Source organism: Porites lutea, chromosome 4 (assembly GCF_958299795.1).
Source record: "Porites lutea chromosome 4, jaPorLute2.1, whole genome shotgun sequence".
Taxonomy (NCBI): Eukaryota; Metazoa; Cnidaria; class Anthozoa; order Scleractinia; family Poritidae; genus Porites; species Porites lutea.
The window spans coordinates 32,013,856-32,041,507 of NC_133204.1; the positions used below are offsets into that span (position 1 = coordinate 32,013,856).

General features: G+C 36.8%; 2 protein-coding genes across 2 annotated transcripts in view; both read left to right on the top strand.

Moving 5' to 3' along the window:
- Nucleotides 1-27,652, top strand: part of LOC140934537 (uncharacterized) — a 125,414-nt gene that overhangs the window by 58,883 nt on the left and 38,879 nt on the right. The gene's annotated exons all lie outside the window — the stretch shown is intronic.
- LOC140932980 (uncharacterized) overlaps nt 25,575-27,652 on the top strand; it is a 4,347-nt gene continuing 2,269 nt past the window's right edge. The window contains exons 1-2 of the mRNA XM_073382487.1: nt 25,575-25,835; nt 27,232-27,481. Coding sequence (XP_073238588.1) covers nt 25,645-25,835; nt 27,232-27,481 — 441 coding nt within the window. The 5' untranslated portion in view covers nt 25,575-25,644. The remainder of the gene's footprint in view (nt 25,836-27,231; nt 27,482-27,652) is intronic.

Below are 27,652 nucleotides of genomic sequence, written 5' to 3' on the forward strand. Positions count from 1 at the left end.
TACAATGGTCGACGAAAGAGTTTTATAAGTGAATTTATTTTGATGGTAACTGAGGTAGGATTTTTATCTAAGATTTTAAGGTCCAGGAGTAATAAATTATAATCATTTCTTTGAAATAAATTGATTTCGGATCACAGATCAAGTTCAAGAGATGGTTACAATCTTCGCTGGGTGAGGGGGATTTGAGTTTTGTTTAATACTGGACTGTAGCAACAATTTGAAGTTACTGAATTGCAGATTAAGTTTTCTTTCTCGATGCACTCAACAGATTTGTCGGAAGAAACCTGGGATGAAATTGAGAAAGCCTGGGCCGAGCAGGAAGAGCCTTCGGAGTAAAACAAAAGAAGTAGCTGATTGTTTTCAGGAGCAATTTGAGTTTGCATCCCACGAGGCAATGTTGTAGTTGCGAGATGTGACAAATATTTGAAATAGTCCTTTAATTGGAAGTAATATGATACCCCGATCATAATCACGTGGTTTCCAATCATTACCCCAGTAAGGGGATTGTTTCAGTTGTATCGTAAATTTTGGTAAAACATTTAATACAAGCGAAAGCTATCACAGATGAATACGCTCTTAACTTGGAGCATCAGTGGTGAGGTTTTTAATTTCAAAGTATCAGTACTCCTACAGAGACTCAAAATGTCCACAAGTTAGTACTTGTAATCAAATGGTGACGAGTGAAATTAGGGAATAATTTCACGCGTGTTTTGTCCAAATCCTAATAATTTCCCGAGCCTTTTGATTACCAATTGATATTATGGATGACGAATTGCACTCACAATCGTTGGTTTTGGATAAATTTATCACGTTGATCATAGATTGAGAACTCCGCGCACTGAAAACTTTAGATCTTAAATTTTGCCTTAAGTTCAGAATTGATTTGTTTTTCGTGTGTTTAGGTTTTCTAAAGCGTCTTTTAATGCCCGTGACATCTTCATTCATAACATTTTAAAACTTCGTCGCCATCTTTTCACTGAGACGTACGGAAGGTTTCCATTTCACACGTGAAATTACAAATTAATGCTGAAATTTCGCGGCCAAAATTAAGGAGTAATTCGTCACCCATGATATTATAATTACAATCAAATAATCTTGATTTGTGCATTATACATGGCTCGTTTATCAGTTTTATTACCAGAGTACTTAGTAGTTATTAGAGACCCTTAGATTCGAGGACGAGGACGACTACGAGGACCAGATTTAACTTCAAGTTTTTTTCTCGTCTTTTCAAAGAAATAGATACCTCGGAAAGTTTCATTGTGCTTTTCTCCATCAAATTATTTGGTATTATTATTTTACTGAAGGAGATTAATCCGTCTCCCTATCCTAAAATGATAAAAATTCTAACATTTGTCAACTTGTTTCCGCCACTTCGACATTCTCGCCAAAATTCGTAGTAGAATGACTACGGCTATCTCGTTTTCACGCCAAAATGACTTTGGTTCATGCGCGGGCACTAAAAACTCGTACCTGTAGTCTCACTCGTCTCAGAATCTAACGGTCTTTATTGATCGGGACGTTTCGATCGCTTACTGCTGGTTTCAATAACGCGTTAATGCAGATTTGCTGTGAGGTACTATTAGTGGCACCGTGGCTGCTAGTGATTAAGTTTCGAATCTCAACCATGGTTGTTAATTTCTATCCTTTGCATTGTCATTTTTTTTTTTGCTTCCCTCGGGGGTTCGTTTTGCCCCTTAACTCTGTAATGACAGCTTGTGTTAAGGCGTATTTCTAAATCTTAGTGAGTAATTTGGAGGAACGTGAGTAGAAAAATCGACACCATCGCTTGATGAAGAGGACTAGCAGTAAGCAATCGAAACGTCGTGATCAATAAGAGACAACAGTGAGACAAACGTTAAACAAGCCCTTTTAATAATTACGGTGTAGGCCCTCGGAGAGTACATTAGATAACTGCATTGTAACGGGAGGTAAATTACCGAGACAAATGTCTGTTATGTTAGAATTTTGAGCTCAGTAGGTTTTATGTTTGCAAAATATGTATATTGTATTAGTTAAAAGTTTTATAACCAAAACCCCCCTGCCAAGAATTTCTGTACTTTTCTAGGAAGTTACACCAACAGTGAAGTTAATACCTGTGGGTATGTGTTCAAAGATTTCAAATGGCTGTTTAAAGTCTTTTCATCAGCTTTTATTAATTACAACTACGGTAAAATCTAGGCCCTGTGCGCAGGTATTCGTAGCGTTTTCGCCCGTCCAAACGTATAACATAAATCGATTTGAAAACGATAACTTACCCGACTGCGCTTGCTTGACGCATATGCCTCTTGACACCGGTAGCGAAAGTAACCCGACTATGTTCTGCCGCCTTCTGGAATAGTCAGCTTGAATAATTAACAAAGCTAAATTTGCTTGAAAACAAGCAACTAGGTTAGAAATAAGCCCAAGTAAAAAAGACTAGAAAGGGAAGCGCCAGTCCGCGATCTTGAATAAGTTCCTAATATTGCTCGGAGTGGATTGGAGCTGATAATGTGACCTCAGCGTTTTCGAAAAGTTACGTTTTCGTCTGTCCACACGTACACAAGGAAACAGCGTTTTCAAAAAGATCCACTCTGGAGAGCGTTTTCGAAAGTTCCGTTTTCATTGATCGTATTCATCGGATACGTGTGGACGGAAGCCGTGTTCGTAAAGAAAAAGTTGCGTTTTCAAATCAAAACGGATACTTGTGGACAGGGCCTTACATGAGATATTATCGTGTTCTACGGTCCACCTTTCTTTCTTGCAGCCCGGATTTCCAATTATTTACTAGCCTAGCTCGTTTTTTATTAACCATATTGGAAGATCTAGATTGTATAAAGATTCATTTTGCTGAGGGATTATTTGTGTTCCCACAGGGGGCAACATGGTTAATGGTTGTTTTGGAGAAAAAAAATGTTCTGTGTAATTTTAAGCTCTTTATATTATCACTTTTACCAGTAAATTACCCAGCTACAGTTATCGTGCTTTGTTTGAACACGTAAGCTAACTCCGGCTAATAAAGTCCGTGAAGCAGCGCTAAGATCCTTGTTCTGGACTCCTGACTAACTGAAGAAATTACTAAAAGTGTGTTTTGAATTTCCCTTTAACCTGATTGGCGAATCGATAATTTCAATTTGCCAATAATAGTGTGTACTCAAATCGTGGTACACAGCTAGGGGCTCAAAACAAGGACGTAACAAAAGGTTTTAGTTTCGTTTATCACGCAGGAGTAGCTACAGTCAACTCCTCGGACAGTGCGTTGGTGTCCTTTTATAGCAACAGTCCGTGATGGCGCGATGATGACTTTGGAAACATCTGTTATATAAATGGGTAACATAGATTTTACATTTAGGCTGACTGTAGTTCCTCTAGTGCGTTAAGTATTTTAATGGAATGGATGAACATTAGGCAGGAGACAATATAAGCAGTCGTGAGAGTTGGAGAAGAAGAGGGAGCTTGAAACTCATTAACAGAGGGAAGCGTTAACCTTCCAATGCTAGTGTTCTCTTGTCCTTCAGTGACAGGGCCTCTGTGATAGCAAGAATTGACTGTACTTACTTGGTTAAGTAAACTGCGAGTAAACTTCTAAAAAGTCACTTTACCAGTTGTGCTCCAGACAATCTGTATATGTTGTGGTCCATTTTTATCTTTGGTTTAATTTTTTTGTTGTTTAAAGCCATTATCGTGCATTACCATGCCCAAAAACAAATGGACATAAATTGAACCACAACATATACAGTTTTTTAAACTACATTACGTTCCCCCATGTGGAAGTTTGTTGCCTTATGACTTGTGAACATAATTTAACACTTTATATCTTTTTATGAAGTATTTTTATTTGTTAATTGGTAGCTGTAGAAAGCTCAGAACCCTACTTTTTGAGAATCTACAGGGATAGTTACATAAATATTAAAACATTTGAACGTCATTAAAATTGTCTTATATGATAGGCCGACTGTTTTAAAACCCTCAGCACAAATCACCCAACTGTCTCTCATTTCACTTAAATGGCATCACATCACATCGATCGCGGTCGACGGTAGTCGTAGAGGCGGTTCTGGTAGTAACCACAGTCGTAATCTTGTAGGAGTTTACCTCAAACAACAGCTGGAAATGACAGTCGGTTATGGAGGCGAGACACGATGATGATGATGATGATAATCTACAAATTAAATACCACTGGAGATTTTCATAGTTATGTTGATGACTCTTAACTTTGTTTATCCTCTAACCTAAGCTGTTCTTGAAATTAAGATCATGATGTATCAGGGACGTCAAGCATTTCATTTACTCCGACAAACTTATGCTTAACGACGTCAAAAACGAATTTCCAGGCATAGCACCACGGTATCTATTAAAAATGGCTGCTGTCAGCGCCATCAGGGTATCGTGATGTATCCAAAGTGAGGATTGTGCGGAATTTGGGAGCGTGATTCGACGACCAGTTAACTTAATGACGTACACATTCCTAAAAAACTGCACTAGTCCTTTCTTTTATTCACTATTTTGTTAGTAGCTAAATAGTCTACCATGATAGTCTATTATACGGTCTGCTTAAGTACCTCAACACCATTTTATTAGGATTGGTTACTTTTCTGATGCTTTAAGAGATACAAGAGGTTCTGGCGATAAAAACGGACAGGGAGGGGGCCAAAGAGAATCTTGGGCACAAAGGTAAAATAACTTAAGGTTATTTTGACTGAAACTGGTCATAACTGTTATCAATGATTAAGAGAAAGTGGGTAAGTACTTCATGCCATGAAAGAACTAAGAGTGAACACTGCAAACCCAGTGAGAGTTAATGCAATTACAAACCACGAGACCACCTTTAGACTGCTATTTTCGGCCCATAGACCCAATTCAAAAATGGCCAGTGGAATTAATATTCTTTAGCATCTCTTCTCCGCGGAGGCCTCTTTGTGTTGTGGGCAGGCTGGGGAGAAAGGAACAGAGAGCGCTTTCTTTTTTTTTCGATTATTGCTATTTTTATCCAGCAAGAGCCTCTGAGGAGGAGAGATTTCTTTAGCTGAAATGAAAATTAGTCGCACTAACCTCGCTCGAGATGACGGGTATTCCTGTGTCTAGGCTAGTAAGACTGATTTTAATATGAACAAAAAAGAATATTAAATGGCAACGAATGGCAACCTTTCCATATGGTCTAGGAGCTTAGGATCATAGTCTAAAAAAGCTTTAGTATTGCTAATAACATTCCACATTCGAACAAGTTGTATGTATAATGGAGAAAATGTAAATATAGGCTACGAAACCGATCAAACGCTTTGCTGGCTATTTTGGGTTTGTGTAACATGACTCTTTTTTATAATGGTATCGTCTTCTAAAACTGTGTCATGATGCATCTAGTGTGATTGGTGCCAACGAATAATAATGTAATAATAATGTATTGTACGATAATCATTAATTCTACTTAGTATTTTAATTGTATTGTTATTGTAATTATTCTACTTAGTGTCAAGCCACTGCTCGCCTCGAATAGCTATAGCTAACTGCGAGCAGTGGTATATCATATTTTGTATTTTCTCAATTTTTCTTAATAAACTTTCTTAATAAACTTGAATACGCAGTTTAATCAATCATATCTACATATTTATGCTGTTTTCGAGTTTAACCCTATAAAGAGTACGTTTTGTTTTTCTGCGTAACATTTTTTCATGTATTGAATATAAACATTGCATTGAGTGGTAAAAAAATCTACTGAGCCGAGCCTTATTTTGTCCTTTTAATTTTAAAACTTGAACTGACGGAGAGTAAACAACCATATTCTTCCATTATCATCATCATTATCATCATCATGATACAAAAAGGGTTGTGAAACACATCATTACTTAAAAAGGCCGGTAGGAATAAAAGTCATTAGCCATAAAAATTCTCGGGTTATCCACACTTATCACACTTTATTCAGCCAATCAGCTTCCAGAGGGCGAGATGATAAACAAATATTTAATGAGGCTCAGGGAAGTAAATAAAAGAGTCTGAAACGAGGCTGACTATTGAGTAATAGCTCGAAGGAATTCGGCTACTTAACCTGCAGGGAGACTGAACAGATTGCATCATAAAAATTCTTTTCTTTTGCAAGGTAAGGTGACTGAAAACCTCCCTTAAAACCCCTTTTGTTAATATAAGTAAAAGAAAAACTCCAAAAATTCAAGGGATACGAAATTGGCGATATTTAGGTGTTAGAGACTGATATGAGAGCTAAATTAACAGAAAACAAACAATAGCCGTGCAGTGAAAGAGTAAAAGAGAATGCTTCTGCACGGTAACCTTCCCTAATTTGGAAACGTTCTTTGCAGAGAATACAAAGGGGTAAAAGCAGAAAGTTCAATTTCCATAGAAAGGATCGTTTGGTCAGGCAATAAACTTAATGAGGAAAATACTGAGCGAAGTATCGCTATTGTTAAAGACAAGGAGTTAGAAAAAAAAATGGAATTAGTAACAAACACCGTAAAATGCAAAGAACTAAATCCGTCCGGAGTGTACGAGTTTAAGGTGATTAGATGGAAGAGCCCAATTATGGCAACAAATAGCAGCAACACTCAGGTCTGGAATAAATGTTAACCGCTTCCGGCCTTGAGAAAGGCCTTGAGAACTGAATTGAGAGCGAATATATTTTTTAATGTCCTAAAACCTCTTTTTTTTCTGAGTTAGGGCGATATGTTTAAGAACACTAACAGCGAAGGCGTGTCGTGTTTAAGAACGTAAACAACAAACTAAAATGCCAGGGTTTACACATTAAAATGCAACACGCGATACATAAATATGCACCAGAAAAGGAATTTGATTTTTTTCCCCTTGCATACTAATACTAAACCCCTTCGCACTGATTAATTAACGGTTTATTTGTCCCTCTTTTCCTTTCTTACAATCAAACCCTCGCTTGTGTTTGAAGACTGTTGATTTGGAAATTATGAGATATATAGCCCCCCCACCTCTCCAATACAAAGGACAAATGAATGTCCAGATCCTCTCGATCGGATCTCAAGGTTGACCACTAAGATAAAGCAACGAAAGGATTGGAATTACCTCTTTTTCAAATGTCAACGTCAAATCTTAAAGCCGTTTCTCCAAGCTATTGAAGGTTCAGGAAAACTGAGGAAGGCAAATGTAAACAATTATAGAAGCATACGGTTTTCAGTTTCATTCCTGATCAGTTTCTTTCCATATCTTATTTTTAGAGGACTGATCACGCACATACAAGCTTGAAGTATTATGGCGGTAAGTTGAATGTAATATGTTCCCTGATTCTTGAATCCAGAGTCTTGCTAGAAAAAGGTTAATTTATATTTAAGTTGCTTGTCCTTTTTTTCATTTTTTTACTCTTTGATTCACGTGTGTTCGGTGATGAACAGTATATTTTATATACGCATAATACTGATATTACTATAGTAAGAACCCGGGTGGTCTAACCTGTCAGAAATTTGCTATTTTAACAACCAAAATACTGACATAAGAGCTGTACCTGTTGCCAAGCAAGATCAAGAAAGTTCTTTTATGTGACATACAGTTAAATAGACCTTGTCACGGTTTTCGACGCCATCTTGACGAGTAGGCAAACATGTGAGAAATTACAGTGTTTGTATGAGAATCTAATGTCAAATAATTTCAACGGCTGTTCTGAAAAAAAATATATGACTTGTAAATTAAAGCTACAAAACAAAGGATTGTACTAAAAAAAATTTAGGGCCTACCTGTGCTTAAATTTTTCCAGAGGCTTGCTTTAGATTTTCCATATACTTGTCTGTAATTTTTCGCCGGACTTTTTTACAGACAAATGTATAGAAAATTTTAAAAAGTAGTTCTAGGTCTCCTAGCGCACGTACCGCCCTCAATTTGTTTCAGTAGAATCCTTAGGAGTGAAGCTTTAGTTTACAAATCACTTTTTTTTCAGAACAGCCGTTCTACGGAAATTATTCGACATTAGATTCCCATACAAACACTGTAATTTCGCACGCGTTTGCCTACTCGTCAAGATGACGTCGACAACCGTGACAAGGTCTATTATGATAAACATTTTAACCACGGAGTTTGACCTTGAGATTGGAAAGTTTATAGCAGTCTTATATAAGAAAATACAAACCGAATTTAAGAATTAATCCTCTTAGGCTGAATTGCAAATCACTTCTTTAAAATACAGGAACCTATTTCGCCAGAAGTCCAAAAATGCAAGTTCTTATATACCCTTGGGACGGGGTTTTATTGTAATAAACCCTGAAGTCATACATGACGTTTTTGCCAATTATTATGGTCCCAGATGCCTTGTTGATGAACGCTTGATTGACAGGCGTTCGAAAGCGGTGAAGAGAATTCGGGTACACTGTAAACGTTAGGCAGATGACTATTTCGAGTTACCGACGTAAAAGAAGGAGTCTTTACCATTACCTTTTTTTGAAGGGTGAAGACGAAAATCAATTGAGGTCGGCTGCGTCTTGACGTAATATATCAAGCATGAGATGCAGTGTTTCATCCCCACTGAGAGGAAAACTGAAAATACGACGCGCAGTTTGAGGTGTTTCATTTAGTGATGAAACACTGTGTCGAATGCTTGATATTACTTCTCAGACAAAATGATTTTAGAGGGAGAAATTAAGGATGCAAAACTGAGCAGTTTTTCATCTGATTTCCAAACACTCAATAAACATTAATTTGCTTTCAATTGTATTTTCTTCGTGAATTATTAATGAATTTGAGAAGATATTTATCTAACTCCTTCATTTCAGTTTTTATTATGCAGGGCCAAACATCATTTTTGTCTTTATCTTTATACATTTAAGCTGGTTGAAGACTTGCTACGAGAATTCTCTAAGGAAAATTTTGGTCATCAAGGTGGAAACTATTTTCCTATTGTCCATGGCCGTACTCAAGACGTAAAGTTGTTTACCCTGATGACAAGGCAACCTCGGGGGTCTGTCCTGGAACGTCCATTTAAACACCATAAGTACACAATTCTTGCAGGAATGGAAAAGTTTGTAGTTGAGAACGGGAAAGAAGAATTTGAAGCCTTGAAGAACAAATTTGTTAAGAAAGAAGATCCTGGAATAACACTAGATGAGGAGGATGGTACAAGAGCTGCAAGGTAAATTACATCGCTGTTACATAACGCCGAAGAATTTGTATAGATAATAGGATGATTTGTAGTGATATGTATAGGAAAAAGCATGATTTGTAGTGAGTATGCATACTAGGTAATAGAAAGATTTGTAGTGATATGTATACTAGGTAATAGCATGATTTGTGGTGATATTTGGCATAAATACCACGAGCGATATTTCGAAATTGTTATACGTAATTTCACGAGCCGTTAGGCGAGTGATATTTGAGACAATTTTGAAACATCACGAGTAGTATTTTTGCCAAATATCATGTACAAATTATGCTATTATTTGTTCATACTACTACGTTCAAAAGGTTTATAATTTCACATGTAGGTATTTCAAATTAAGCTGAAATACCACTGCTCTAAGCCAGTCAAATTGCAGAAATTTCTGATGTAGAAGTATAATTGGCCTAAGAACCACGAATGATATTTCAAAATTATTATACGTGAAATTTGAGACAATTTTGAAATATCACGAGCGGTATTGGTATTGGTGCCGAATAGCACCTACAAATCATGCTATTATTTGTTTATACTACTACTCACAAAAGGTTTTGTAATTTTCATGATCACATGTAGGTATTTCGAATTAAGCTGAAATACCACTGCTCTAAGCCAATCAAATTGCAGAATTTTCTCATGTAGTAGTATGAATAAAAGTAATAGCTCTATCTTCCAGTTACTGTTTTATATCAATCATTTATAACAAGAAAGGAAAATGGGACAGAGAGAGAATCTTAGGGTGTTGGGCAGGATATGTGAATTTTACCAAAGTTATTTTTAGAGGTTGTAATTAAACGGAAGTTGAATTCCTGGGACTTCCGCACATTTTTATCGATTGCTTGAGACGTCCTTCAGTGCCTCAAAGAAAACAATGCCCAATGCTTTATGTCGTAAACTAAAATGAGTCAAGTTAAAAATCTACAGAAGGAAAACCTTAAACTAAAGGGAGAGATTTCAGCTGTAAATAGTGAACTCCAGAAGCTGAAATCGATCATCGAGCAACAACGACTTCAAGCGGACATCGAGCAGGTTGGAGACGCTGCAACAAGATATGGAAACAATGTCCAAAAGAGTGTTGATTTCTTATGTGAGGACCACCATATAACGAAAAACTTTCGAGAGGATATGTCGAAAGAACTTGACAATCTAAGCCGTAAGCTTGACAGTTTGGACGCCGCCATTGATGACATACTGAAGTACAGCTTTCAGTATAACGTCAAAATTATTGGTTTTCCTGAACAGGATGAACATGAGTCTGCTGAAACCACCACGCAGTTTTGTTTAAAGCTTATCCATGCTATCGGAGCCGAGGGAGTGACGAAAAACGACATTGATATCGCTCATAGAGTGAATAGCCGAAGGACTGACCGCCATTAGCCAAGACCTATTGTGTGCAAGTTTATAAGACGACTGGCCAAAGAAGAAGTCATGGCTCATCGCAATGAAACTTCGAACTTAAACCCTGATGATCTGGATTTATCTGCTGATTTTCACACGGAAAATATCCGAATTCATGAACACCTGATCCCGAGATTACGGCAACTTCTTAGCGAGGCAAACAAATTGAAATCTACACATCAATTCCAGTACGTCTGGGTGAAGAACTCTGAGATTCTGGTTCGTAAATCTAGTAGTTCTGAGGTCTTCAAATTAAAACGCATGGCCGATCTTGACAATCTGAAGCAAAGCTTGGTCAGTAATCCAACTCAGGATTAAGGAGATAAGTGTCTTAATTGTTATTCGTTCATAATCTTAATGATGTTATACAGTTATTGGAAATGGCTTCGCACAAAGAGATGAAAAATCTCGCTAAAGAAAACAAATTGCTGTTGATGGCTTAATGCTAACAAACTAACGCTCATCGTCAAAAAGTCTAATTATGTCATTTTTCGTCCGCGCCAAAAAAGAATGCCTTTCATTCCTCAAATTAAGATTTTTAATCCAACTTTAAATACTCGAGTAACTCTAGAGATGAAGGACTTTGTTAAATATTTGGGTATAATGATTGATTCTGAACTATCATGGAAGCATCATATTGACTTTATCTGTCACAAAATTAGTAGATCGGTTGGAATAATTGCTAAAATGAGGCATTACATTCCACGGCGTCTTCTTTTGAATTTATATCATGCACCTATTTCTCCTTATTTAAATTATGGTATCTGTGCATGGGGCAACTGTCCACAGACCTATCTCAATAAGATACTTGTTCTGCAAAAACGTGCTCTGCGTTTGATTTATTTTTCTAAACCCAGAGACCATGCAATCCCTTTTTTTATTGAATCAAACAGTCTTCCTTTTCAGTCTTTGTTCTTTCAACAGTTAAGCTATTTAATGTATGACGTTCATGCTAAGACAGCTCCTAAAAGTCTTCTTGATAAGTTTGCGAAAATCAATACAAAACATCATTATAATACGCGATTATCTGCAAAAGAATGCTTCTGTGTCAAATTCTCTAGAACTGAAAAAATGAAAAAATCTTTCACTAGAATTGGTGTGTCTATTTGGAATTCTATTCCACTTTCTGTTAAGACTCTCAACGTTTATAATTTTCGTAAAAAAATTAAATCACTACTCCTTAATGTTTTAGGTAATTAAGACAATTATTTGAATGTTAATTATTTAATAGAATATTTTGTGAAGTTAACCTGATATGTTGTATATACCTCCAGTTGTGATTTTAGTCTTTTTCAAATAACAAAATCCCTTGTACTTGAATTTCTATGTAAGGTGTTTCTTTCTGTATGTTTTTGTATTTCTTCTTTTCTTTTTTTCTTATGTAATTTAATAACGCCTTTAGTTAAAGTCTTGTCCAGCCTAGATTAGCATTATAGCTATTTGCAGGACATGAAGTATTGTAAACTTTATATTTCTTTAAATAAATACATTGTTGTTGTTGTTGTTATCGTTTTTTTTTTAATATAACGATTTTTTTATCAGGTCAACGCCCTCAATGCCTTTCAAAATTTCAAATTGTTATTAAGTAAGAAGCCGACTAGTAAAGGCTAGATTTTATAATTCGATGACATCTAAAAACAATGTAACTGCGCTAGTTACTACAGCTATTAGATTCGGGAAGGTTCATTTTTATTATTTATTGCTATTTTCTTACTTTGAATTATGCTTAATTCTTTATAATCATCATAAAAAAGAGTTACCTCCATGTAAACGTGTCAAAAAATTCCCTGTACTTAGGCAGTTTCAGAATTGGCGTCTAAATGCGATTATTTTGTGTTTCTAATTCAGAATGGTAGAAATGGAAACCCAGGCTGCTGACTGCGTCAATGCAGGGATTAGAATGAAAAAAGATGTGGGATTCTTACATATAGGGAAAATTGATCAGGAGTACATACAGGACCCGGACTTAAGTAAAATATTGGAAAAAACAGTCCTGGATAGTAATAAAACAGGAGTGTTTGAAGGTCAACAACTGCGTTTGATAACCTCAGTAATTTACAGCCAATGCTTTGCAGTTAAAGGCAATAGAAAGAAAGAGGTATTTTAACTTCTGATAACTACAGTATGTGGTCCTTGGTGCGGCCGGTTTTACTTTGTGATGTAATTTTCGGGAAGAAAATAAGGTTACAATACAAACGAAACTTTCCCAGTGTTTATTGATCTGTTTACCTTAAGCTCGATTCGAGGTTTTCCTGCTGCTAGCGAAGGCTGGAAAATCAAGTTAACGCGAACTTAGGTGAATTTTGTTTTGTTGTTTGTGTCTTTTTTATGGCGCGTTAAATTACTTGGATATATTTTGAATTCACGCATATGCGATTAAGGGCGTTAAGAAAGTTAATTTTTGGTGTACACGGCGGGGAGCAAGGGATGGCGCAGTGGTGAGAGCGCTCGGCTCCCACCAATGTGGCCCGGGTTCAAATCCCGGTGTCGACGCCATATGTTGGTTGAGGTTGTTGTCGGCTCTCTCTCCTTTGCATTGAAATGTTTTTCTCCAGGTACTCCGGTTTTTTCCTCTCCTCAAAAACCAAGATTCCCAAATTCTAATTCGACCAGGAATCAGGTAGATGAAGACCCACTTTGTGGATGTGCTAACTCCAAATCATTATTTATTTATCTATTTATTTATTGAAAAGAATTGTTCTTTCGACTTGCAAAAAAATTCGGTCGACACGTTGAATTTAAGACCAAAGTTGTCGATAATATTCCTATAGTAAGTCATTGAGTCCGGCCACCGGACGATAACATAAACCAGCCAAATAGTGATTGAATAGGGTAAGCCTCAGAAAGTTCAATTTTCGTTTCGTTTAGTTCTTAGTAAATTAAGATTCGTGAACTGAGGTTAGGATCTTTTAACTTTGAGTCACATTTTAAGTAAAGCACTTTCAATGAGTGGAGTAAATAATAAAAACTGCATGAAGCGTTCAACTTAAATGTATTGCTCGAGACTTTCCCAGTAGCACTGCACCTTATTTATTAAGTAATGATATAGAAGGCCATAAAAAGGAAGCTTATATTATGGAGCTTTAGCAAAGTCAAAAAATTCAAACAATGGGTCGTTTTAGATTTTTAATGAGCACAACATTACTATGCACGGACTGCACGTTTATGATGATGCACGTTTTTCGGTCGCCGGATTTCTTTGCCGTTGCTGCACGACTAAAGATGATGTTACACGAGACGGTTCGCAACGACGATTTTTAGCGCAACACAGCGTTGCAACATTGTTGCGACATTGTTCTGAATATTTACATTTTTCCAACATTGCAACGCTGTGTTGCGCTAAAAATCGTCTTTGCGTATCGTCCCGTGTAAGATCACCCTAAGTTTAACCCGGGATCAAGCCAAATTGTAAGTCTCTAGTCTAAGAACATGTAACTCGAGCTTACAAAGTACTGTTGTGCCTTTACTTCGAAAAAAAAAGAAATGATAACACAAAATGTTACACTAGGCAATGTATAGGAAGGTAAATACAGAATTAAAGTGAAACAAAATTTTAATCCTAGATTAGCGCTAATCGGCCTTTCAGGGACCGGGCCTTGATGGGAAGTTTTTTTTTTGAGGCCGGGAACTAAGCAACGAAAAATTTGTCTTCCTCTCTAAGCTTTGATAGGGGCGATTTCGCACAGAAGTGAATAATTCTTCATGAGACCAAACTATAGCTCTTTAAACAGAAATCTCATTTTGGTTTCGAGTTTAAAATGATGCCTACAGAAAATATACGAAATTTAGATCAGTTGGTGCTTGGAACGCTTCTTTTTGCTTCTTGTTTGCAAGCCGGCTTACACAGTGGCCGAAGTGGCCGGACCAAGGAACTACTGGCCGAACCAGGGGCCTTCAAACGGAGCGGTCATTTTCTATGATGCAGCATTTTCGGCAAAGCTCAGAAGCTGTCGGTTTGTCACAAGTTAGTAAAATGTTACGGCAACATACAAGGCAAATATTCCTCAGTCTTCTAAGATAAGTATACTCATTTTCGTCCTTTTCGTCCAGACAAAGGACCACATACTTTATTCTTTTATGATTCAAAGTAATAAATAAAAGAATAAAAAGGATATTGCTAAGCACCTATAGCAAGGAAAACCTTGAAAAAAGTTAATGGTACCCTTTCATCAAAAACTGCTGAATCAGATCCAAATGAAACGTAAGATTTACTTTTAAGCAACTTGAAGGCTATTGAAAAAAAATGTTCAGTTAATCGTGTTATATTCGAAGGTGGAAGTGGACGCAGGCGACGCAGGATTCAAATTTTCGACCTTATTGGCTCAGTTGAAGGAAACCATCAGGAGTATTGACATTCCTCCAAATATAGCAACAAGGAAGAATACTCGAGGACCATTCCTGTTCCAGTGTTGCCGTGTTGTCTTTAACAAGGAGACAAACTGCCTGGAATTCCCCAAGAGAGAGAGAGAGTTTGTTTATGTATGCGCACGTGGACTTACTAGAATCCCGAAATGGAAAGAGGAGGAGGAGGCCGAGTACGAAAACACCGCAGTTAGCTTGGAGGAGGACGAGGAGAGTAATTTGACTGGTTAGATCAAAATATAATTCTGGGTTTCTCACGTTCTCTCACATATGAAAAAAAAATGTAGTGATTACAATTATCATTGGGTGCTTCCAATGTCTTGCTGGAGGGGAAAATGGGGATATCAGTTTTTCCGGAAGAGAATTTTAATAGCTGCATTAAGCTGATGTTTAGTCGTTCTTTACATGATGTGAAATAACAATATTAATATTAATAAAGGCGATAAACTAGCATGTTTTAGTGATTAGCCAAGCCTAAAAGCGAAGCTTCCATTACATACTTACAAGTACATGTGCAAGTAGGTCAGAAGATAAAATAATACACTGTCGTAATGAGCCAGTTACTACAAATATGATTTGTGTCCCACTAGTGAATCCTTTCGAAATATTAAGTGTTTTGCCAACAACGAGAAGTCAATCTTTAATAAATCTACACTCATTATTTTCTATATCCTAGATTTTTTGACAACTGACGACATTGCGAAACTGGAGGACATAAAGGATTCAGTGTTGAAACCTACCAAGAACAGAGAGAAGCGTAAAGAACGGGTCAAAAAGTACCTGAAGTGGGTAAGAACAATTACAGCAAATAATCAGTCACGTTCAAATCGATTTTCTTAAATCTCGAACGAAATGATTTTTTGGCGAATTTTTTCAAAATGTTCTTAAGCACGCAAATTCTGCTTTCTATAAACCATACCTGCAAAAACTGTTTTGCAAAAACTTTGTTGACAATCGGTTGCCATGGGTACAAGATGACTTAGTTGATCTAAAATAAAAACATTTTTAAGCAAAAAAAGCGGTCTTATGAATAATTTATTCACGCGAGAAAAAGACAACATTAGAACGTCTAATTGCAACATATTTTGGACTAAAAGAAGAAACGCACTTCTTTCCAACATTTCACTATTCCACCCCTCGCTAGATTTTCGTCAGTGCTAAGGTTTCTTAGCGCCGCCACCCTAACACGCTTTCCATAGGCATTTATTGCCACATTAAAGACACTTATTTATCTAATTTCACTTCAGGACTCATCGGGGGGGGGGGGGGGGGGGGGGGGGGGGTTGAAGTCTGCAACAGACTGGTATTCATTTAGGGTGAGACTAAGTGGATGCTATCTAGGAACTAGACAAAAACTGAAACAGTCACTGAAACATTCGTCAGACATTGCAACTGTAACTTCTTGGGGATACACTGAGGGAATACCGAGCTTTTGCTGTCTTGGGGATCGTTAGATTAGCATAAACTATAAGTAGACTAACAACTGGCGTTTACACTCATTACTTTTCAGTTTGTTGACGTGCTGTCAACAAGGCCAGCAGCGGAAAATAGAGTGTTGTCACTTGACAAGCCTGTCACTGATGTGGACTATGAATTTCTACGAACCATTTTTGTTCCTGCCACTAAGAATAGTTCAACGCTGACTTTCCCGAAATTCTTCAACGACGAAAAACTTCAGGGATATGCAATTGTTTTGAAGATTATCTCTGGTAAGACATGAAACGTGACACATATAAACAGGAGAAACGGGCCACAGGAAAATCTTTTGAACTTATGTCATTAAAAAAGTAGAAGACATTTTTTTCAAACTGCAGCTCAAGACCGCTTATCGTTTCCACTGCCGTGATCAAGGATAAGTGAAGAAGGAAGATTTAAGGGACAAAACGTCTTTATTTGTTTCACTATTAAAAAAGCAAATAGGTCAGAAGTCTGTCTTTTTCATGACACACTTTTAGTATTTTTCTTTCTAACGCTTTTGATCTCGTGGTAAGGGTATTAAGACAGGTTAGGGTAGTTGCATGACTATGGAGACGATAATTATGGCAACCAGTTAATGTAAACTATTCAGAGTCATTGAAGTGTTTGCTAGTACAGTAATTATTCCGATTATTAATAACAAAAAACTTAACTGATCCTGATTATAAATACGATCGGATCAGCTTATCGCAACTCAGACAAAAGGCTATGAAAGGCCATCTTATAAAGAATTTAAAAACAAAAATACGATCACTGGACATCCAGTTAGACGCAATGTGAAGTAATGGTACAATGGTCGACGAAAGAGTTTTATAAGTGAGTTTAATTTCTCTTTCTTGTACAAGCGAGGTAAGATTTTTATTAAAGCTTTTTAGGTCCAGGAATAATAAATTATAATCATTTATTTGAAAGAAATTGATTTCGGATCACAGATCAAGTTTAAGAGATGGTTACAATTTTCACTGGGTGAGGGGGATTTGAGTATTTTTTAGTACTGGACTGTAGCAATAATTTGAAGTTACTGAATTGCAGATTAAGTTTTCTTTCTCGATGCACTCAACAGATTTGTCGGAGGAAACCTGGGATGAGATTGAGAAAGCCTGGGCAGAGCAGGAAGAGCCTTTGGAGTAAAACAAAAGAAGTGGCTGATTGTTTTCAGGAGCAAATTTGAGTTTGCATCCCACGAGGCAATGTTGTTGTTGCGAGATGTGACAAATATTTGAAATAGTCCTTTAATTTAAAGTAATATGGTAACCCTGTCATAATCACATGGTTTCCTATCATTGCCCAATTAAGGGGAAGGAGCAAAGAGATCTGTAAACAATTACGACCGAGATTGTTTAAGTTGTATCGTAAATTTTGGTAAAACATTTAATGCAAGCGAAAGCTATCACAGATGAAAATGCTGTAAACTTGGAGGAACATCAGTTGTATGGTTTTTAATTTCAAAGTATTAGTACCCCTACAGAGACTCAAAATTCCCACAAGTTACTACGTGTAATCAAACGGTGACGAGTGAAATTAGGGAAAAATTCCACCCGTGTTTTGTTCAAATCCTAATAATTTCCCGAGCCTTTTGATTACCAATTGATATTATGGATGACGAATTGCCCTCACAATCGTTGGTTTGGGATAAATTTATGAAATTGATTATTGATCGAGAACTCCGTACACTGAAAACTTGAGATATTAAATTTTGCCTTCAGTTCAGAATTTTTCGACAAAATACTTGTTAGAATCTTCTTTGATGTGCTGTTTCCTGCGTTTAGGTTTTCTAAAGCGTCTTTTAATGCCCGTGACATCTTCATTCATAACATTTTAAAACTTCGTCACCATCTTTTCATTAAGATGTACGGAAGGTTTGCATTTCACATGTGAAATTACAAATTAATGTCGAAATTTCGCTCCAAAATTAAGGAGTAATTCGTCACCCATGATATTATCATTATAATGAAAGAATCGTGATTTGTGCATTATGCATGGCTCGTTTATCAATTTTATTACCAGAGTACTTAGTAGTTATTAGAGACCCTTAGATTCGAGGACGAGGACAACTACGAGGACCAGATTTAACTTCAAGTTTTTTTCTCGTCTTTTCAAAGAAATAGATACCTCGGAAAGTTTCATTGTGCTTTTCTCCACCAAATTATTTGGTGTTATTATTTTACTGAAGGAGATTAATCCGTCTCCCTATCCTAAAATGATAAAAATTCTAACATTTATCAACTTGTTTCCGCCACTTCGACATTCTCGCCAAAATTCGTAGTAGGATGACTACGGCTATCACGTTTTCCCGCCAAAATGACTTTGGTTCATGCGCGTGCACTAAAAACTCATACCAGTAGTCTTACTCGTCTTAGAATCTAACGGTCTTTATTGATCGGGACGTTTCGACTACTTACTGCTGGTCTCAATTACGCGTTAATGCAGATTTGCTGTGAGGTACTATTAGTGGCATCCTGGCTGCTAGTGATTAAGTTTCGAATCTCAACCATGGTTGTTAATTTCTATCCTTTGCATTGTCAATTTTTTTTGCTTCCCTAAAGGGTTCGTTTTGCCTCTTGATTCTGTAATGACAGCTTGTGTTGAGGCGTACTTCTAAATCTTAGTGAGTAATTTGGAGGTACGAAAGTAGGGAAATCGACACCATCGCCTGATGAAGAGGTCTAGCAGTACGCGATCGAAACGTCGTGATCAATAAGAGACAATAGTGAGACAAACGTTAAACAAGCCCTTTTAATAATTACGGTATAGGCCCCCGCTGAGTACATTAGATAATTGCATTGTAACGGAAGGTAAATTACCGAGGCAAATGTCTGTTATGTTATAATTTTGAGCTCTGTAGGTTTGATGTTTGCAAAACTTGATATGTATATTGTATTAGTTAAAAGTTTTATAACCAAAACCCCCCTGCCAAGAATTTCTGTACTTTTCTAGGAAGTTACACCAACAGTGAAGACAATACCTGTGGGTATGTGCTCAAAAATTTCAAATGGCTGTTTAAAGACTTGTCATCAGCTTTTATTAATTACAACCACGGTGAAACTTAGGCCCTGTCCACACGTATTCGTATTCGTTTGGAAACGCAACATTTTTTTTCCGTTTTCAGAAAAATTCGCGTCCACTCGTAGCGTTTTCGCATCGTTTTCGCCCGTCCACAAAACGGATGCGTGTGGACGGGGCCTTACATGAGATATTATCGCGTTTTATGGTCCACCTTTTCTTTCTTGCAGCCCCGATTTCCAATTATTTACTAGTCTAACTCGTTTTTTACTCACCATATTCGAAGATTGTATAAAGATTCACTTTGCTGGGGGATTATTACTTAAAATGCTTAAATTTTTTGTGTTCCCGCAGGGGGCAACGTGGTTAATGGTTGTTTTGGAGAAAAAAAAGTGATCTGTGTAATTTTAAGCTTTTTATATTATCACTATTACCAGTAAATTACCCAGCTACAGTTATTGTGCTTTGTTTGAACACGTAATCTAACTCCGGCTAATAAAGTCCGTGAAGCAGCTCTAAGATCCTTGTTCTGGACTTCTGACGAACTGAAGGAATTACTAGAAGTGTGTTTCGAATTTCCCTTTAACCTGATTGGCGAATCGATAATGGCATATTCAACTTGCTAATAATAGTGTGTACTCAAATCCTGGTACACAGCTACTAGGGGCTAAAAACAAGGACGTAACAAAAGGTTTTAGTTTCGTTTATCACGCAGGATTAACTACAGTCCGAACTCCCTTTATTATGGTCACGATATTGGACCGTGCGTTGTTGTCCTTTTATAGCAACAGTCCGTGATGGCGCAGCGCATGATATGTCTTTGGAAACATCTGTTATATAAATGGGTAACATAGATTTTATATTTAGGCTGATTGTAGTTCCTCTTGTGCGTTAGGTATTTGAATGAAATGGATGAACATTAGGCAGGAGACAATGTGAGCAATCGTAAGAGTTGGAGAAGAAGAGTGAGCTTGAAACTCATTACATGTCATTAACACAGGGAAGCGTTAACCTTCCAATGCTAGTGTTCTCATGTCCTTCAGTGAAGGGGTCTCTGTGATAGCGAGAATTGACCGTACTTACTGGGTTAGATAAACTGCGAACAAGCTTCCTAAAGTCACTTTACCAGTTTTGCTCCAGAGAATTTGTATATGTTGTGGTCCATTTTTACCTTTGGTTTAGTTTTTTTTTTGTTTAAACCCATTATCATGCATTACCATGCCCAAAAACAAATGGACATAAATTGAAGGCCACAACATATACAGTTTTTTAAACTACATTATGTTCCGCCATGTGGAAGTTTGTTGCCTTATACTAAGACTTGTGAACATAATTTAACACTTTATATCTTTTTATGAAGTATTTATATTTGATTAATTGGTAGCTGTAGAAAGCTCAAAATCCTACTTTTTAAGAATCTACAGCGATAGTTACATAAAGATTAAAACATTTGAACGTCATTAAAATTGTCTTATATGAATAGGCCGACTGTTTTAAAACCCTCAGCACAAATCACCCAACTCTCTCTCATTTCACTTAAATGACATCACATCACATCGATCGCCGTCGACGGTAGTCGTAGAGGCGGTTCTGGTAGTAACCACAGTCGTAATCTTGTAGGAGTTTACCTCAAACAACAGCTGGAAATGACACTCGGTTATGGAGGTGAGACACGATGATGATGATGACAATCTGCGAATTAAATACCATTGGATATTTTCATACTTATGTTGATAACTCTCAGCTTTGTTTATCTGCCAACCTAAGCTGTTCTTGAAATCAAGATGATGATGTATTAGGGACGTCAAGCATTTCATTTACTCCGACAAACTTATGCTTAACGACGTCAAAAACGAATTTCCAGGTAAAGCATCACGGTATCTATTAAAATATGGTTACTGTCAGCGCCGTCAGGGTATCGTGGTGTATCCAAAGTGAGGATTGTGCGGAATTTGGGAGCGTGGTTCGATGACCACTTAACTTAACGACGTACACATTCCTAAAAAGCTGCACTAGTCTTTTCTTTTATTCACTATTTTGTTAGTAGCTAAGTAGACTACCATGATAGTCTATTATATGGTCTGCCTAGGTACCTCAACACCATTTTATGATTGGCTACTTCTCTGTTGCTTTAAGAGATACTAGAAGCTCTGGCGATAAAAACGGTCAGGGAGGGGGCCAAAGAGAATCTTGGGCACAAAGATTACAGCAAATAACTTAAGGTTATTTTTACTGAAACTGGTCATAACTTTTATCAATGATTAAGAGAAAGTGGGTAAGTACTTTATACCATGAAAGTACACAAGTACGATATGTATATAATTTATGTACGCATGCGTTGCTGGCATAGCTAAAACTAAGAGTGAACACTACAAACCCAGTGAGAGTTAATGCAATTAAAAACCACGAGACCACCATTAGACTGCTATTTTCGGACCAAAGACCCAATTTAAAAATGGGCCTTGAAATAATATTCTTTAGCCTCTCTCCTCCGCAGAGACCTGTTTGTGTTGTGGGGAGGCTGGGGAGAAAGGAAAAGAGAGCGCTTTCTATTTTTTTCGATTACTGCTATTTTTATCCAGCGGGAGCCTCTGCGGAGGAGAGTTTTCTTTAGCTGAAATTAAAATTAGTCGCACTAATCTCGCTCGAGATGACGGGTATTCCTGTGACTTTTGAACTTTGGCTAGTAAGGCTGATTTTAATATGAACCACCAAAAAGTTAAGCGAATGGCAATCTTTCCATATGGTCTATGATGAGCTTAGGATATCTAAAAAAGCTTTAGTATTGCTAATAAAATTTCATATTCGAAGAAGCTGTATGTATAAAGGAGAAAATGTAAATATGGGCTACGAAGCCGATCAAACGGTTTGCTGGCTATTTGGGTTTGTGTAGCGTGACTCTTTTTTATAATGGTATCGTCTCCTAAAACTGTGTCATGACGCATCTAGTGTGATTGGTGCCAACGAATACGCAGTTTAATCAATCATATCTATATATTTATGCTGTTTTCGAGTTTAACTCTATAAAGAGTACGTTTGGTTTTTCTGCGTAAGTTACTAAATTTTAACATTTGTCATCTACTAAATATGAACATTGCATTGAGTAGTAAAAAAAATCTACTGAGCCGAGCCTTAATTTTAACACTTGAACTGACAAAGCGAGAAAATAACCATATCCTGCCATTATCATCATCATTATCATCATCATAATACAAAAAAGGTTGGGAAACACATCATTACTTAAAATTGCCGGTAGGAATAAAAGTCATTAGCCATAAAAATTCTCGGTTTAGACGCAATTACCAAACTTTATTCAGCCAATCAGCTTCCAGAACCGTGCACAGGGAGAGATGATAAACAAATATTTAATGCAACTCGGGGAAGTAAATAAAAGGGTCTGAAACGAGGCTGACTATTGAGTAATAGCTCGAAGGGATTCAGCTACTTAAGCTGCAGGGAGACTGAACAGATTACATTATAAAAATTCATTTCTCTTGCAAGGTAAGGTGACTGAAAACCTCCCTTAAAATCCCTTTTGTTAAAATAAGTAAAAGAAAAACGCCAAAAATTCAAGGGATACGAAATTGGCGGAATTCGATATTTAGGTGTTAGAGACTGACTGGACATGGGTGCTAAGTCAACAGAAAACAAACAATAGCCGCGCAGTGAAAAAGTGAAAGAGAATGCTTCTGCACGGTAACCTTACCCAATTTGGAAACGTTCTTTGCGGAGCATACAAAGGGGTAAAAGCAGAAACTTCAATTTCCATACAAAGGATCGTTTGGTCAGGCAATAAACTTACTGAGGAAAATACTGGGCGAAGTATCGCTACTGTTAAAGAGAAGGGGAGTTCAAAAAAAGGGAATTAGTAACGAACACTGTAAAATGCAAAGAACTAAATCCGTCTGGAGTGTACGAGTTTAGGGTGATTAGATGGAAGAGCCCCATTATGGCAAGAAATAGCAGCAACACTCAGGTCTGGAATAAATGTTAACCGTTTCCGGCCTTGAGAAAGGCCTTGGGAAGTGAAATGAGAGCGAATATCTTTTTAATGTCCTAAGACCCTTTTTTTTTGTGAGTTAGGGCGACATGTATAAGAACACCAACAACGAAGGCGTCGTGTCGCGTTTAAGAACGTAAACAACAAACTAAAATGCCAGGGTTTACACATTAAAATGCAATACGCGATACATAAAATGCACCAGGAAAGGAATTTGATTTATTCCTCTTGCATATTAATACTAAACCCCTTCGCATATTAATTAACGGTTTGGTCCTCTTTTCCTTTCTTACAATCAAACCCGCACTTGTGTTTGAAGACTGTTGATTTGGAAATTATGAGATATATAGCGCCCCCACCTCTCCAATACAAAGGACAAATGAATGTCCAGATCCTCTCGATCGGATCTCAAGGTTGACCACTAAGATAAAGCAACGAAAGGATTGGAATTACCTCTTTTTCAAATGTCAACGTCAAATCTTAAAGCCGTTTCTCCAAGCTATTGAAGGTTCAGGAAAACTGAGGATGAAGGCAAATGTAAACAATTATAGAAGGATACGGTTTTCAGTTTCATTCCTGATCAGTTTCTTTCCATATCTTATTTTTAGAGGACTGATCACGCACATACAAGCTTGAAGTATTATGGCGGTAAGTTGAATATAATATGTTCCCCGATTCTTGAATCCAGAGTCTTGCTAGAAAAAGGTTAATTTATATTTAAGTTGCTTGTCCTTTTTTTTCATTTTTTTAGTCTTTGATTCACGTGTGTTCGGTGATGAACAGTATATTTTATATACGCATAATACCGATATTACTATAGTAAGAACCCGGGTGGTCTAACCTGTCAGAAATTTGCTATTTTAACAACCAAAATACTAACATAAGAGCTGTACCTGTTGCCAAGCAAGATCAAGAAAGTTCTTTTATGTGACATACAGTTAAATAGACCTTGTCACGGTTTTCGACGCCATCTTGACGAGTAGGCAAACATGTGAGAAATTACAGTGTTTGTATGAGAATCTAATGTCAAATAATTTCAACGGCTGTTCTGAAAAAAAATATATGACTTGTAAATTAAAGCTACAAAACAAAGGATTGTACTAAAAAAATTTTGGGGCCTACCTGTGCTTAAATTTTTCCAGAGGCTTGCTTTAGATTTTCCATATACTTGTCTGTAATTTTTCGCCGGACTTTCTTATAGACAAATGTATAGAAAATTTTAAAAAGTAGTTCTAGGTCTCTTAGCGCACGTAACGCCCTCAAGTTGTTTCAGTAGAATCCTTAGGAGTGAAGCTTTAGTTTACAAGTCATATGTTTTTCAGAACAGCCGTTCTACGGAAATTATTCGACATTAGATTCCCATACAAACACTGTAATTTCGCACGCGTTTGCCTACTCGTCAAGATGACGTCGACAACCGTGACAAGGTCTATTATGATAAACATTTTAACCACGGAGTTTGACCTTGAGATTGGAAAGTTTATAGCAGTCTTATATAAGAAAATACAAACCGAATTTAAGAATTAATCCTCTTAGGCTGAATTGCAAATCACTTCTTTAAAATACAGGAACCTATTTCGCCAGAAGTCCAAAGATGCAAGTTCTTATGTACCCTTGGGACGGGGTTTTATTGTAATAAACGGGGAAGTCATACATGACGTTTTTGCCAATTATTATGGTCCCAGATGCCTTGTTGATGAACACTTGATTGACAGGCGTTCGAAAGCGGTGAAGAGAATTCGGGTACACTGTAAACGTTAGGCGGATGACTATTTCGAGTTACCGACGTAAAAGAATGAGTCTTTACCATTACCTTTTTTTGAAGGGTGAAGACGAAAATCAATTGAGGTCGGCTGCGTCTTGACGTAAAATATGAAGCTTGAGATGCAGTGTTTCATCCCCAGAGGAAAACTGAAAATACGACGCGCAGTTTGAGGTGTTTCATTTGGTGATGAAACACTGTGTCGAATGCTTGATATTACTTCTTAGACAAAATGATTTTAGAGGGAGAAATTAAGGATGCAAAACTGAGCAGTTTTTTATCTGATTTCCAAACACTCAATAAACATTAATTTGCTTTCAATTGTATTTTCTTCGTGAATTATTAATGAATTTGAGAAGATATTTATCTAACTCCTTCATTTCAGTTTTTATTATGCAGGGCCAAACATCATTTTTGTCTTTATGTTTGTACTTTTAAGCTGGTTGAAGACTTGCTACGAGAATTCTCTAAGGAAAATTTTGGTCAGCAAGGTGGAACTATTTTCCTATTGTCCATGGCCGTACTCAAGACGTAAAGTTGTTTACCCTGATGACAAAGCAACCTCGGGGGTCTGTCCTGGAACGTCCATTTAAACACCATAAATACACAATTCTTGCAGGAATGGAAAAGTTTGTAGTTGAGAACGGGAAAGAAGAATTTGAAGCCTTGAAGAACAAATTTGTTAAGAAAGAAGATCCTGGAATAACACTAGATGAGGAGGATGGTACAGGAGCTGCAAGGTAAATTACATCGCTGTTACATAACGCCGAAGAATTTGTATAGATAATAGGATGATTTGTAGTGATATGTATAGGAAAAAGCATGATTTGTAGTGAGTATGCATGCTAGGTAATAGAAAGATTTGTAGTGATATGTATATTAGGTAATAGCATGATTTGCGGTGATATTTGGCATAAATACCACGAGCGATATTTCGAAATTGTTATACGTAATTTCACGAGCCGTTAGGCGAGTGATATTTGAGACAATTTTGAAACATCACGAGTAGTATTTTTGCCAAATATCATGTACAAATTATGCTATTATTTGTTCATACTACTACGTTCAAAAGGTTTATAATTTCACATGTAGGTATTTCAAATTAAGCTGAAATACCACTGCTCTAAGCCAGTCAAATTGCAGAAATTTCTGATGTAGAAGTATAATTGGCCTAAATACCACGAATGATATTTCAAAATTGTTATACGTGAAATTTGAGACAATTTTGAAATATCACGAGTGGTATTGGTATTGGTGCCAAATAACACCTACAAATCATGCTATTATTTGTTTATACTACTACTCACAAAAGGTTTTGTAATTTTCATGATCACATGTAGGTATTTCGAATTAAGCTGAAATACCACTGCTCTAAGCCAATCAAATTGCAGAATTTTCTCATGTAGTAGTATGAATAAAAGTAATAGCACTATCTTCCAGTTACTGTTTTATATCAATCATTTATAACAAGAAAGGAAAATGGGACAGAGAGAGAATCTTAGGGTGTTGGGCAGGATATGTGAATTTTACCAAAGTTATTTTTAGAGGTTCTAATTAAACGGAAGTTGAATTCCTGGGACTTCCGCACATTTTAATCGATTGCTTGAGACGTCCTTCAGTGCCTCAAAGAAAACAATGCCTAATATTTTAATGGCGACTTTTGAATTCTCTCTTGATACCACTGAATAAACGTTTGAGGTTCTGGCCGGTAAACCAACTTCCGATATGCGATTGGTTTCAAGGGTTTGTTTGGTCTTTCTTTGTGTGAACACCTTTTTCCCTGTATGTCCCATTATTGTTTTTTATTTTAATATAACGATTTTTTATCAGGTCAACGCCCTCAATGCCTTTCAAAATTTCAAATTGTTATTAAGTAAGAAGCCGACTAGTAAAGGCTAGATTTTATAATTCGATGACATCGAAAAACAATGTAACTGCGCTAGTTACTACAGCTATTAGATTCGGGAAGGTTCGTTTTTATTATTTATTGCTATTTTCTTACTTTGAATTATGCTTAATTCTTTATAATCATCATAAAAAAGAGTTACCTCCATGTAAACGTGTCAAAAAATTCCCTGTACTTAGGCAGTTTCAGAATTGGCGTCTAAATGCGATTATTTTGTGTTTCTAATTCAGAATGGTAGAAATGGAAACCCAGGCTGCTGACTGCGTCAATGCAGGGATTAGAATGAAAAAAGATGTGGGATTCTTACATCTAGGGAAAATTGATCAGGAGTACATACAGGACCCGGACTTAAGTAAAATATTGGAAAAAACAGTCCTGGATAGTAATAAAACAGGAGTGTTTGAAGGTCAACAACTGCGTTTGATAACCTCAGTAATTTACAGCCAATGCTTTGCAGTTAAAGGCAAAAGAAAGAAAGAGGTATTTTAACTTCTGATAACTACAGTATGTGGTCCTTAGTCCGGCCGGTTTTACTTTGTGATGTAATTTTCGGGAAGAACATAAGGTTACAATACAAACGAAACTTTCCCAGTGTTTATTGATCTGTTTACCTTAAGCTCGATTCGAGGTTTTCCTGGTGATAGCGAAGGC